At 37.6% G+C, this 14,891-nt stretch overlaps 1 protein-coding gene across 2 annotated transcripts in view; it reads right to left on the bottom strand.

Moving 5' to 3' along the window:
• Positions 1–272: 272 nt before the first annotated feature.
• Positions 273–14,891, bottom strand: part of IQCG (IQ motif containing G) — a 53,735-nt gene continuing 39,116 nt past the window's right edge. For both annotated transcript variants that reach the window (XM_049628332.1, XM_049628333.1), the window contains exons 8-11: positions 14,408–14,482; positions 2,270–2,401; positions 1,438–1,539; positions 273–1,180 (exon numbers count right to left, since the gene is read on the bottom strand). In XM_049628332.1, the coding sequence (XP_049484289.1) occupies positions 1,043–1,180; positions 1,438–1,539; positions 2,270–2,401; positions 14,408–14,482 (447 nt within the window). In that variant the 3' untranslated portion in view covers positions 273–1,042. The remainder of the gene's footprint in view (positions 1,181–1,437; positions 1,540–2,269; positions 2,402–14,407; positions 14,483–14,891) is intronic.

The following is a 14,891-nucleotide window of genomic DNA, read 5'->3' as shown; positions in this document are numbered from 1 at the left end:
TAAAATGAAAGGGTATTTAATTCCCCAAAGGAACATCAGTAGAAACTGGGTCCTCATAACAGGCCCTTGAGATCAGTTTGTTTGTTTGTTTGTTTGTTTGTTTTACTCTAAGGAAGTACAGATATCAGTATTTCCCTATATTTGGAATCACATATAAGGCTTAATTCATGAAATACATGTGATATTTGGACACTTTTCTCTCATAAATTACCAACTATGCTGTAGGGAAAGCTTTAGCACCCCAAGACATTCTGTTTGGATTATCCTTACTGTTTTAGTCTTAATATCCTGCAAGGTGAAAATTGTTGAGGAAGCAAAGCAGGCATAGACCCTGGTGTCTCATGATCGAAAATCTCTCCAAGCTAGTCTTCCAGCAGGCCTGTGTCCCCCACCTTTACTCTGTGTGGGTTGTACACCCTAACATCTCGTATCTGTTTATTCTAATTCATTATTTATCTTTTTAATTTATAATTTATATCCCTACCTATTTCCCAGAAAAGGAGCTGAAGCAGCTTATAGTAAGATACATATTCCATGCCGCCGCCACCCCAACAAAAACACTAAAGTGATAACAAATCTAAAAGGCAGAAAGGAACCAACCTGTGGAACTTCACTGTGTCTATATTATGCTAGACACTTTATAAGCATCGTCTTGGAATTCTGACTGAACACTTTTGCTCATAAAGAGTTTTTTCACTGTAGACAAATGATAGAATCAGGAACATTACAGAAATTACTGAAGTTTTAATGCATCACAATAACTAAGCCCTTGACTTTTTTCTAGTAAGAAAGAGCAAAAAGAATCTTCATAAGCCTCCTAGAAATACTTCCCACCAAAAGTTTCTCAAAAGAAGCCCTAAGTCAACAGTATAGTCCTAATTCAGGGTTTGCAAACTAATACAACAGGCAAAGTGAAAACACCAGGCAGCACCTGGAAATGTCCAAATAAGAAACAACCTGTAGATGAGTTCTCTGCGCTGGTAAAATGTTTTCAAGTCCACCTTCCCAGCTCCAGAATACCAGAGGAAAAGGCAAGAGAATGTCACTTTTTCTTGCCTCTCCGCTTGTTCTTGTCTTTGCCTTTGCCTTTGGAATCCTTGATATCATCTTTGTCCTTCTTAGGCATTTTGAAACCACCAAGTTCCCTCCGTACCATAGTGCCTCGCCACCAGGCCTGGAGCTAGAAGAGAAAGGGGGAGTGAGTACAAATTATAGCTTGCCTGATAAGCTGCATCCTTTCTGCAGAAGGGAGTTGTTTTTTCCTAAAGTTACTTCTGTCTGAAGAACGGTGTCTGTCTGAAACATGGAAGCGGCCATACCTGCTGTACCTACAGCAATGCTGCCCTGCGGTGCAGGACCCAGAGCTTAAGCCACAGAATCTAAAGTTCTCAAGGACTAAAAATAAAGAAAAGGAATCTGTCAGTTCTGGCTTTCTACCTGTAAGACGCTCTTGAGTTCCAAGTGATCCTGTTCTATCTTCTTCCTGGTCTTCTCCTTTTCTATCCGATCTTCAATGATGACCTGTTCAAACTCCCTTATCTATAAAAGTAGACATTAATCGTAGGTTATAAGACTGTCTTGGCAAGGTGTGGCCCAGCCAGCCCTGCACTTTTAATATAAAATTTGAACATAAAGCTTGCCAAATCTAAAGATAAACCAAAGAAAAAAAAGTTTACTGGATTCCTAAATGGTAAATACTCGTATATTAACTTTATAATTGTCCCCCCCCCATTTTTTCAGTTTGAATAATTCAAATTTGCATAGTCTTGCATAAAAATGAAATACTAACTTGATGTGTGATTAGTGACCTCAAAATAATGTAATTTTTTTAGCTCCTAGAATGTACACATACAAATAGCAGCAGCCACCTTGTAAAAGAGAAATTTGGGAAATTTTACATTTATTCAATGATGAAACCGTAATCAGAGCTTTTTTAAAAATCATAATTTACAGATTATCTTCAGAGACCATAAAATAGAAATGATAAATTAGTATCTATCTCAAGAGGTTGTTGTGAGCATTAAATAGGTTATAAATGTGAAATACTAGTAAAGTGCCTGGGACAGAGCAAGCACCATGTAAGTGTTAGCTGCTGCCATCACTGTCCCCATCATCGATGTTGTTACCATCATCATCACAGGATAGCCTCTCAGTGAATTACAGGCACACCTCCACTTTGTCACCAGAAACAGCAGTACCCACCTACTATAGCTCAGCTACCACCCACTCCTTGGTGCTCAGTCTTACACTATCGAGACTGTTTCCTTACCATTTTTGCAAGGTCTTGAAGGTGTGCTAAGTCACTGGCCTTAGCAGATTTGAGAGCATTTAGTTCATTCTGTTTCATTTCTGTGTCCTTATCAAATTTCTCCATCCAGAACTCTAGCTTCTCCTCAAGTTTCTGTTTGGAAAGAACATTAAAACATGGCTCCCACCAGGCACAAAACCTTATATACTGTATGAAATCATTTATATAAGGTTCAAGAACAGGCAAAACTTTTCTCTCGTGATAAAAGTCAGAATCGTGGCTCCTTCTAGGGGTGGCTTGCTTTATTTGATTGGGAAGGGGGCACGAGGGAAATTTCTGGAATGTTGTAAATGTGCTATCTGGGTGGTGGTGGTTCCAGGAGTTTATATATGTAAATGTTCATCAAACTATGTGCTTAATATTTGTATATTTAATATGATTACTCAATTTAAAAACAGGGGGAAGAGGCCCTTCCAGGTGTCTGGATGAGGAAAATTGGAAAGGAATAAAAGATAGGTAGAAAATTCTGAAGGATAAGGGATGGCATCAGACATCTCTTTGATTAATAACAGTAAATACCAGTTGGGAAGGGTACAATGTCTTCAGATTCCTAAAAACTAATCAATGTGAATCTAAGATTCTATAACCTAGCCAACCTTGCATTCAAATGTGACAGAAAGAACATAACTGGTCTTTCTAAAAGAGTTGCTCAAGAGTATATTTTAGCCAAGTAAAATGAAAGAGATAGTATGTGGGAGGAACAATAAAATGTATATTTAAGCTACATAATATACTTTTTAAAATTAAATCATAATCTGTAACTAAAATCCCAAATTAGGCAGTGTAGTCTCATGGAAGGAGCACAGACAGGTTCTGAAGGCAGACTGCCTAGGTTCAGCTCCCAACTCTGGCACTCAAATAAGTTAAATTCTCTAAAGCTTCACTTCTCTCATTTGTAGAAAGGAAACATATAAGGAATGATTTCACCATGGGACATAGAAGAGGAAAAGAAGAGGTAAGTGAAAGCTTTGCTTTAATAAAGACAAGAAGATACAGATATTAACTAGACTTAAGAAGAAGAGTAAAATATAAATATGTATGTTCAAATGCTAAGGGTTACCACTCCAAGCACAGAATGTGTAACTTCCAAACCCCTAGGTCACATACTTGAAGTACCTCAAGAAGGAGACTTTAGGTGGTACACTTACATAAGACTTTTAAAAAATATGATTCAACTAATCATTCTGATTAAGTTAAAGAGAACATACCAGTTTGATGCAGTCATGTCTTTAACATCTTTCTAACTCTTGTTAACACATTTGTTGAAGTTTATTTTGAGAGAGAGAGAGGGAGAGAGACAGGGAGGGGCAGAGAGAGGGAGAGAGAGAATCCCAAGCAGGCTCCGCACTGTCAGCACAGAGCCTGACTGGGGCTCTAACTCGAACCATGAGATTGTGACCTGAGCCAAAATTAAGAATTGGAGCCTAACTGACTGAGCCACCCAGGTGCCCCATTTTTTTTCTAAGTTTTTTGTTTTGTTTTGTTTTGTTTTTTGAGAGAGAGTGAGTGTGGAGGGCAGAAAGGAAATCCCAAGCAGGCTCAACTCTGCCAGCCACAGCCTGACCCAGGGCTTGATCTTATGAACCGTGAGATCATGACCTGTGCTGATACCAAGAGTTTGACGCTTAACTGACTGAGCCACCCAGATGCCCCTTTTTCTTTTTTTAACAAAAAGAGAAGAGTCTCCAGGCAGGCAAGAAAAACTGGCTAAAATGTAGTCACATCATTTGGTATTTATTGTACTTCTATTTATTTTGATTTCTACTTATGACAAATGGTACTGGTTTTTCTTTCATAGTAATAATATAAAAATCTTAATTGAAAATAAATTGATATAGTTGTTTAGGTGAGTAATTATGTACAAAACAGTACAATTCAGGTGGTATGCAGATATTATAAAACTGTGAAAATGGTGTGCAAATAACAAGTTTGCACTAGAGAGCAAGAAATTGAACAATAAAAATGCCATGATTCCAACAAAAGGAAAGAAACAACGAAAGCTTGAAAAGCAGGGAACAGAGGATGGAAACAGTAAGTAGAAACAAATGAAAAACTACAATAAAAACAAATTGAGGTAAATTTCCCTATCAAAATAGGAGATTTTTAAAAATCAATCTATGAAGTATTTATAAAAACCACAGCTAAAACTATATAATCAAAGCAAAAAGAATGCAGGTTTGGCAGTTAATATCTGGCAAAACAGAACTCAAGCCAAAAATATTAAATAAGAGAAAAACATTTTATACTGAGAAAAACACGCTCTATTATTATATTACTGTTATGAAGTTTTATACTCATGCCATTTTGGAATATATAAAGCAAACATTATTAGAAATATAAGAAATTGACAGGTCCACAATGATCTTGGGAGACTGTCACACTTCTCTGAAATTAATAGCCCAAGTAAGTCAAAATAAGTAATAATATGAAGAATTTGACAGACTGTTAGACATTTATACAAAACTTGTACCTAACAGAGAATACACATTCTTTTCAAATACCCATGGAATATTCGTGTAACTTGAGCATATATTAAGCCTAAATAAGGGCTCAACAGATTCCAGCAGGCACGAATCTTACGTTTTACATTCTGAGACCACAACGGAAGACAGTAGGAGTGTAGACCTCAAAGTGTTGCCGTAAGCAATAGAAAGACAGCCTAGGGGCACCTGGGTGGCTCAGTCAGTTAAGCAACCAACTTGATTTCTACTCTTGCTTTTGGCTCAGGTCATGATCTCAGGGTCATGAGATCAAGCCCCCCATAGGGCTCTCCGCTGACAGTGCAGAGCCTGCTTAGGATTCTCTCTCTCGCCCTTTCTCTGCCCCTCCCCCACGCTCTCTCTCTCAAAATAAACTTTAAAAAATGTGTTAACAAGGGTTAGAAAGATGTTAAAGACATGACTGCATCAAACTGCTATGTTCTGCCTGCTTGGGATTCTCCCCCTGCCCAGCCCCTCTGCCACTCATGCATGCTCTCTCTCAAAGTGAACTTTAGAAAAAAAAAAAGAAATACACTTTTAAATAACTCATGGGTTAAGGAAATAACAAATTATAATGCCTATAATTTATTTAAAGGCGTGAAAAAGGTAAGGTGGATTAATGGAGGAAGGATGTATAGATCTGTGATGAAGCAAGAAAAAATGTTAATGGTAGAATCTACCACTACTGGGTGGTCACTGTAGAATTCTTTTAACTCTGTGTATGTTTGGAAATACTAATAATAAAATGTTGGGGAGAAATAAATAAATTAGAAATTATTTAGAAGGGAAGGGGCACATGGGTGGCTCAATTAGGTGAGTATCCAACTCTTGATTTCGGCTCAGGTCATGATCTCTTGGGGTCTGTGAGATCGAGCCCTGCATTGGCCTTTGTGCTGACAGCATGGAGCCTACTTGGGACTCTCTCTATACCTTTATCCCTGCTCCTGCCCCACTCGTGCTCATGCACGTTCTATTTCTCTCTCTCTCAAAATAAATAAACACTTAAAAAAATTATTTGGAAAAAAATGACAATGTAAGCATTATGTATCAAAACCTGTATACTTCAGCCAAACAGTAGTCAGAAAATATGTTGGGTTACATGCGTATAGTAGAAAATAATAAAATTTGAAAATAGGTGGATTGAGCTTTTAAGAAACTAGACAAAGATTAGCAACATAAGCTTGAAAGAAGTATAAGAAAATAATTACTGAAAATTAAAGCAAAAACCAATGTGAAAGGGAAAAGATTTGCTCAATAAAGCCAAAAGATAGTTTTTGTGAAGACCAATAAAATGGTCAAAAGTTTGACAAATCTCAGCAAGAAAAAGGGAGAAAAGATACAATTTTTAAAAATAAAGATGAAAATGATAACTATAGAAATAAAGGAAAATTTTAAATTGTAAGAGACTTTGGAGCATATTTTTATACTAATAAATTTGAAATGAATGTTTAGATAAAACAAATCATTTCTAGGAAGGCATAAGTTACCAAAAATGACTCAAAAAGAGACTCTTTACGTGAAAACATCAATAATCATTTAAAAAATTTAAAAAGTAGCCAAACTTCTCCCCTTGAAGATGATACCCAGACAAGACTGTCTACGACTAAAGTTTACCAAAGTTTGAAGGAACAGATAATAATCTATTTGCTTTATTTATATTTTTAGGTTTCAGAGCATAAAAAGATAGAAAGCTTCCCAACTCAAGCTGCTAAACTAGCATAACTGATAGCAACATAAAGAACACCAAAAAATAAATCCAAAGGTCAACCTTGTTTATGGAATATATAAATACAAAATAAAAATCTACAAATCAATCTAGCAGTCTGGTAAAAGAATAATATATTAAGAACAAGTAGGGTTTAACCCAAGAACTTATTTATTTTTTAAAAGAAATTTTTTATGTTATTTTTGAGAGAGAGAGTGTGTGTGTGTGTGTGTGTGTGTGTGTGTGTGTCTGTGTGTCTGTGTGTGAACAGAGGAAGAGGCAGAGAGAGAGGGAGACACAATCTGAAGCAGGCTCCAGGCTCCAAGCTGTCAGCACAGAGCCCAACGGGGCTCAAACTCATGAACTGCAAGATCATGACCTGAGCAAAAGTTGGATGTTTAACTGACTGAGCCACCCAGGTGCCCCTATCCCAAGAATTTAAAAATGACTCAACATCAATAAATCTATTAATATATTTTACTTTATTAAAAAATTAAAAGCCCGTATCATCTCAATGGATGAAAAAAATCCATCTCATAAAACTTGAATACTCATTCTAGATTTAAAAAAAAAACAAACTCAGCAAGACCCAAAGGAAACTTCCTTAACTTGATAAACATTTATCTACCATAAGCCTACAGGATACACTTCATACAATCCCCATTCATGCCAGTTATCAATTTATTGCCTCTCAACTCTAAAATGCATCCTTCACCAGCCAGTTTTGCAAACCTGGATGCTTGCTGTAAACAGTTCTTTTTTGCCAGCTGGCATAATGCTAAATTTTGTCAGTAGAGGTCGCTGGAGGGACATGAGGGAGGGAGCTGCTCCTTGATTCCACTGTGCTTCATCGTTTGTTCCTGGGGCAGGGCTGGCAGTAGCATGTGTGTGGGACACTTATGCCACTTGTTCACCAACAAGTTTTGTTGGTACAACAGGAGGATTCTTGCTTACCAATCAGTCCACAGTTCCTGCTTGCCAGCTTTATCCCACTAGCTATGATCCTGCTCTGACCCCAGGCAACAAAGCAAACATCTCTGTTTATTTCTTCCTTGGATACTGTCCTTCAGCCCTAAGATGTTCTTTAGAGTTCTCTTTTATCCTTTCTTTGTAGCCAGTCCCTTATTACCAGTTAATGATTCTTTTGTTAAGTGTTCCCTGCTGAAATTACTGCTGTGGTTTCTGTCACCTAACTGAACCATGTTACAAAATTGGTACCAAAAATAGTTTCTCTCCCACCTTCTCATTCATACGTCTTACTAAGGCATCCAAAGTCCTTGCCAATTCCTGTTCATCAGATACAATCAACATAACACAGTGGACAACTACAGTGCTTTATAGAAAGTCAAAGCAAGCAGTATCTCTGCAGACCACATTATAGCAGAGAACAGGAGAACTGACATGGCCCTGATGTGAGCCTGTGAGGGTGTACTGTTGGCCCTGCCAGGTAAAAGCAAATTACTTCCGGAGGTTTTTTCACACTGGTTTAGAGGCAAAGGCTTTGTTCAAGTTAAGGTTAATAGGTGCCTACCAAATGCCAGTGGCCTTCGAAGAAGTTCTTCAGTCAAGATACTACATCTGCAAGTGTAGCTGCAATTGGAGTCATCACCTGATTACACTTAAAGCAGTTCACAGTCATTATCCAAGATCATGCAGCTCTACAGGCTACACAGCTGAGTTAAATAGGAATGTGATAAGCATCACTACCTCTGCTTCTTTCAAGTCTTTTTTTGTTGGCACTGATTTCTGCAGTTGCGGCAGGGGCACAGCATTTGCTTATGATTTACTATGTTGGCAGAGAGGGGAAGTTCCAGAGACTTCTACTTGGCCCTTACTACCATAATGGCCCTTACTTCATAGGTCAGAGAGCCAATGTGGAAATTCTGTCTGTTGCCAAGTATGTCTACTCCAATTATACGTTCAGTAACTGGGGAAATAACCACAGAGTGGATCCACAGAACAAGTGGGCCCAGAGTCCATCAGACTTAAGACTCCATCTATCACCTGAGCACTATAATCCCTCATTTTGAGTAGGGACCATTTGAGTGCTGTTTTGGGTTCTCAGGAGTTAATATCAGTTCAAAGCCAATGCTCAGTAATCTGAAAAAATATGGATATTTTCTTTTTTCCAGTGCATAGTAACTCTAACAAATAGCCACAGTTCCCTTTGAGTAAGTAGGCTTAGAGGAAGATTCGCAGTCTATGCCTGCAGTAATGCTGCAGAGTTCATCCTCAGGGGGACCTGTCCCCTTCAATTAAGGGGCTTTGGTCTTTGAATTGACTTATATCTGGAAATCAGAGGAAAAACCATGACTCTTCATTGTGGTGGTTCAAATCAGGGTTTTGGCTACTAGACTTGGACTTTCTTCTGTTATATACATCAAGTAATTCTTTATCAGGCTACTCACCAATTTTGCTCTTAGGGATACCATGATTAATTAGCCATTGCTAAATATCCCTATGGGCAAAGGCATTCTGATTTCCAGTATATCCTTGCTACCCTTCATGGTAAATATGTTCACATGTCTTTAGCAGGGAAGTGCTGTCACATGTCCTCTGGCACTCCAGGGCCCCATCATCCCCACTGAAACCAGAGAAGCCACTTCAATGATGACATCACCCGTGATCTTACCTGGCCTACACAGGAAAGCAACCAAAGACCTTTCTGAGGACATAGGTGCTCCCCTCACTAATGTATTTCTCAATGCCTTCGTATAGGAGTGTCTTCTAGGAAGAAATGTCTCACAGAAACTTGTTACAGGTATAGATAGGTGTTCAGTGACAGATTTGTAGACCACACAAATTCACTCTGATATTCCTATTTCTCCTCCAAATCATAGCAGGGAAGCTCCAGCATCTCCACCTCATTAAATGTGGGCCATTGTTGGATCCAAGTTTAAAGCAACTGTTAAAAGTCACCTCCAGCTTCACAAGCTATCACACTGAATCCACAATCTCTAGTAGGTATATCCATATCAAGGAACATGACTCAATCTAGCATTATATTCTACCCTCCTTGGTCTAACACCCTTAGAATCCATTCCCAAACATGTCTCGAGGTTTCTGCCAATATATATTAGCAAAGTCTCGTAATTTGTTAGGTGTATAAGCCATTTCCTTCTGAATTATAGTTATCCGAGTTACCTGTATCCCTGGAACTTGCTGAGATTTGACTCTAGTTATGGATCCTGGGACAATAGGAGTGATTTGTGCTGGGTCTTGAGAGTGAGCATCTGCCTCAGATGAAGTTATTACCACAGCATTTTCAGGGAAAGTAAAACTAATCTCCTCAGACCCTGGAGGGCATACTACTAACACTGGTAAGGCAGGCTGAGTTATTTGGGGGTTCAAGATTATCAATTACATCTGAATTCATCCAGATATTCCCATTCCAAGTTTTGGGGCCCCATTATTTCCCAACGAATGCCCTAACTTGCACATGAGAAATGTGGCATGCCCATGAACTCATGTGCAATACTGACTGAAATACCATTAAAACCAAGAATAGAAAAACAGTGCCCATTATCACTACTACTAATCAACATTACACTTGACACTCTAGCTATACAATAAGCCACAAAATGGAAACAGACATATATTTGACTGCAGTCAAAAAGATTTCTACCTAGAAAATCTAAACAAATCAACTGAAAAACCATTAAAACTAATATGAGAGGACATAATGAATCTACAGCAATATGCAAAAATGAATAGCCCTTCCATACACCATGCATTTAGAGATATATAAGAATGTTTACCATTGTTATAATAGCAAAACTTGGAAACAACCTGGATGTCCGCAGTCAGAAGAATGGTTAACTAAATTTTGATATGTCCCTCTATGGGATATTATATAACAGTTGTACTTCTATAGGAAACATTAAAACAAAGTAAATTTTTTTTTAATTTTTTTTTTTTAACGTTTATTTATTTTTGAGACAGAGAGAGACAGAGCATGAACAGGGGAGGGGCAGAGAGAGAGGGAGACACAGAATCTGAAACAGGCTCCAGGCTCTGAGCTGTCAGCACAGAGCCCAACGCGGGGCTCGAACCCACGGACCGCGAGATCATGACCTGAGCTGAAGTCGGATGCCCAACCGACCGAGCCACCCAGGCGCCCCAAGACAAAGTAAATTTAAAAAAACAAAAAAACAAAAAAACAGAATCTTGAGTAATATATATACTATGATATCATTTATGTCACAAATATAAATAAATAGAAGGATAAATACTAAAAACATGTAAGTATTTAGGTACATACACAAGTATGTATATGAAGGAAAAAGATGTGGAAGAAATCTTGGAATGAGGAGTGATTAAGAGAGCTTTCACTTTTTAAAATCTATGTTTCAAATTTTATTTACTTTTTTAAATATTTATTTATTTAGAGAGCGTGAGCAGGGGAGGGGCAGTGAGGATCCCAAGCAGTCTCTGTGCTATCAGCTCAGAGCCTGACACAGGGCTTGAACCCACAACCTGTAGCATCATGACCTGAACCGAAATCAAGAGTTGGACACAACCAACTGAGCCACCCAGGTGACCCTGTGCTGTTTCAAATTTTAATTGAAAAGTATTTATATATTACTTGTGTTATTGGGCTGAATATCTAGGAAGCACTGACTTCATCCATCCATTATCCATCTATCCACCAACTCATCTGATTATTAAACACGTGCTAGCTATGCATCTAAGAGTTGAACAGGTAACATGACACATAATCTTTTTTGTTTTGTTTTGTTTTTTGAGAGAGAAAGAGAAAAAGGGGGGAGAGAGAGATCCATATTCTTTTTTTTTTTTTTTTTTTTTGAGAGAGAGAGAGAGACAGAGAAAGGGGAAAAGAGAGAAGATCCAAAGCAGGCTCCACACTGTCAGCACACAGCCCAAAGTGGGGCTCAAACCCACAAACTGGGAGACCATGACCTGAGCCGAAATCAAGAATCAGACACTCAACTGACTGAGCCACCCAAGTGCCACCATGGTACATAATCTTAAATTGCTGGGGTATAAAACCCTGTTCCTAAGAGCCTACCAATTTTTTTTTTTTTTCAGTAAAGTCCTGTGAGATAGAATCTATAAATTCTATTCTTTCACCACAAATTTGGAACTGTTTACTGAAAATCCATTAGCTTTCTCAAAGGCAGACTGAATCTTTTTTCCTTATTCATCCAACAGAGATATTTTGAAAAACTCCACTCACCTTAGTTGATTATTAGTATTATAATTATTAATTAAAACCATTTCAGTCACATATAATTCACACAAGAAGAAATAAGATGAATAAGTAAATATATGAAAAAATGGTCAATTCTATTAGCAAAAGGAAGCAAAATAAGACAACTCATTAAATTAGCACTTTAAAAATATGTAAAATGTCTAGTGTGGTTGAGGATACCTTGAAATTAGTGTCAGCAATTCACATTAGTGATGGTAGTGTAGATTAGAACGTATTAGCAATATTTATCAAGAGTCACAAAATACCAGTCTCTGCACATAGATCAGTGGAACATAATAGAAAACCCGGAATTGGACCCATAGCTATATGGTCAACTAATCTTCAACAAAGCAGGAAAGAATACCAAATGGCAAAAAGACAGTCTCTTCAACAATTGGTGTTGGGAAAACTGGACTTTCTTACACCATATACAAAAATAAGTTCAAAATGGAGGAAAGACCTAAATGTGAGACAGGAAGCCATCAAAATCCTAGAGGAGAACACAGGCAGCAATCTCTTTGACCTCACCTGTAGCATATTCTTATTAGACACATCTCTGGAAGCTAGGGAAACAAAAGCACGAAAGCAAAAATGAACTACTGGGACCTCATCAAGATAAAAAGGTTCTACACAGAGAAGGAAACAATCAGCAAAACTAAAAGGCAACAATGGGAGAAGATGCTTGCAAAGGACATATCTGATAAAGGAGTAGTATCCAAAATCTATAAAGAACTTATCAAACTTAACACCCAAAAAACAAATAATCTAGTTAAGAAATGGGCAGAAGATATGAATAGACATTTTCCCAAAGAAGATATCCAGATGGCTAACACATTAAAAGATGCTCCAAATCACCCAACATCAGGGAAATACAAATCAAAACCACAATGAGATACTACCTCACACCTGTCAGAATGGTTAAAATTAACAACACAGGAAACAACATTTGTTGGAGAGGATGTGGAGAAAGGGGAACCCTCTTATACAATTGGTGGAAAGGCAAACTGGTGTTTTCTACTCTGGAAAACAGTATGGATGTTTCTCAAAATGTTAAAAATAGAACTACCCTATGACCCAGCAATTACACTACTAGGTATTTACCCAAAGGATACAAAAATACTTATTTGAAGGGGCACATGCACCCCCAATGTTTTTAGTAGCATTATCAACAACAGCCAAATTACGGAAAGTGATGAATGGATAAAGAAGATGTGGTATGTATACATTGGAATAATATCCAGATATCAAAAAGAATGAAATCTCGCCATTTGGAATGATGTGGATGGAGCTAGAGTGTGTTATGCTAAGTGAAATAAGTCATTCAGAGAAAGGCAAATACCATATGATTTCACTTCTATGGAATTTAAGAAACAAAACATATGAACATAGGGGAAGGGGAAAAAAGAGAGAGGGAAGAAAACATAAAAGACCCAGACTTAGGGTTGCTGGAGGAGAGGTGGGCAGGGGATAGGCTAAATGGGTGATGGGCATTAAGGAGGGCACTTGTTGTGGTGAGCACTAGGTGTTGTATACAAGTGAAGAATTACTACTAAATTCTATTCCTGAAGCCAGTATTACACCACATGTTAACTAACTAGAATTTAAATAAAAACTTTAAAAGAATAAAATAAAACAAGAGGCAAAAAACAAAAAAACAAAACAAAATACTAGTCTCTCTGACATAATACTCTCATACTTGAGATTCACCTTTAGTAAATAATTGCAATGAAAGAAAACAGTTATTTGGGCAAAGCTTTCATTACTGCATTATATATAATAATGAAACCTTGGAAATAATATAAATATCCCAAATGAAGGGTAATAAGTAAACTATGGAATGACCATTCAGTAGAACATTATAAAACTATTTTAAATTATTTTATGAAGATAATGTAATAACATGAAAAAATGAGTGAAAAAGCGATTGACGATTAAAAAAAAAATCTTCCCATTGCCATGTAGTATTCCATTGTGTATATAAACCACAGTTTCTTTATCCATTCATCAGTTGATGGACATTTAGGCTCTTTCCATGATTTGGCAATTGTTGAAAGTGCTGGGATGAGCACTGGGTGTTGTATGGAAACCAAGTTGACAATAAATTTCATATTAAAGAAAAAAATCTTCCCTCAACTAAGAGTATGTTATTTTTATAATTTTAAAAATCAGTAAATTTTATTTTAAAATTATGACTATGAGGAATCTAGGAGCAAATTTTATAATGCTAAATGATAAAGGCAGAAGATAAAATATTTAACCTGTACTCAAATTACAGCTTTATAAAATATTCATTCATATGGATAACTGTGAGACAAGACATGGGCTACAATTCATTCACTAGGCTGGTAGAATTATGGTTGATTTTTTACTCCTTAAAAAATTTCTTTCCGGGGTGCCTGGGTGGCTCAGTCGGTTAAGTAAGCCTCAGGCTCAGGTCACGGTCTCGCGGTTCATGAGTTCGAGCCCTGCATCAGGCTCTGTGCTGAGAGTTCAGAGCCTGGAGCCTGCTTCGGATTCTGTGTCTCCCTGTCTCTCTGCCCCTCCCCTTCTCACACTCTGTCTCTCTCTGTCTCTCTTTCTCAAAAATAAATAAACATTTAAATTTTTTTTCTTTCCTTAAAAATATTTTTTTTTGCCACCCTTGATTTTTTTGTAAGTGGAACACAAATAAATCAGAGGACAGAAAACTTTTGGTGACCTACCTGCTGCTCCTTTCTAAGGAACATTTCAATTTCCATATGAATCCGATTCTCTTCTTCGGTTTTCAACCTTAGTTTCTGTGAAAATAAACCAATATCAGGAATTCTTGCCAGTAGGGTTTGGAATGAGAAGTTCTCAAGATTAGAGTTGTAGCTGTGACAGTATGTCAGGTTTTCTTTACCAACTGGAGTCCCAAGAATCCTACCACATCACTCTGGGGCAGCAAATCAGTTCCCTTTAACCCAATTTGTGTTCATGGATGGTGCTGAGCCATGTGTTGGGCATTATGCTGAACATATGCCAGTGTCCAGGACATAAGAACCATAATCCAGTTGCCTGGAAAGTGATGTCATTTAAGGAGAGAAAAATGTTTCAAGGGCACAGTGTTCTTAGGCCTAAAAAAGGAAATTCCAGAGTGCAAGAAGTCTGCAGTCAGAGTCATATACCACACCCATCGAGGAAGTTTTCAAATAAGTGAGGGACCAG

This window comes from Panthera uncia, chromosome C2 (assembly GCF_023721935.1).
Source record: "Panthera uncia isolate 11264 chromosome C2, Puncia_PCG_1.0, whole genome shotgun sequence".
Classification (NCBI taxonomy): Eukaryota; Metazoa; Chordata; class Mammalia; order Carnivora; family Felidae; genus Panthera; species Panthera uncia.
The sequence above is the reverse complement of the archived record's forward strand: the minus strand, read 5'-3'. Positions and strand labels throughout refer to the sequence as shown.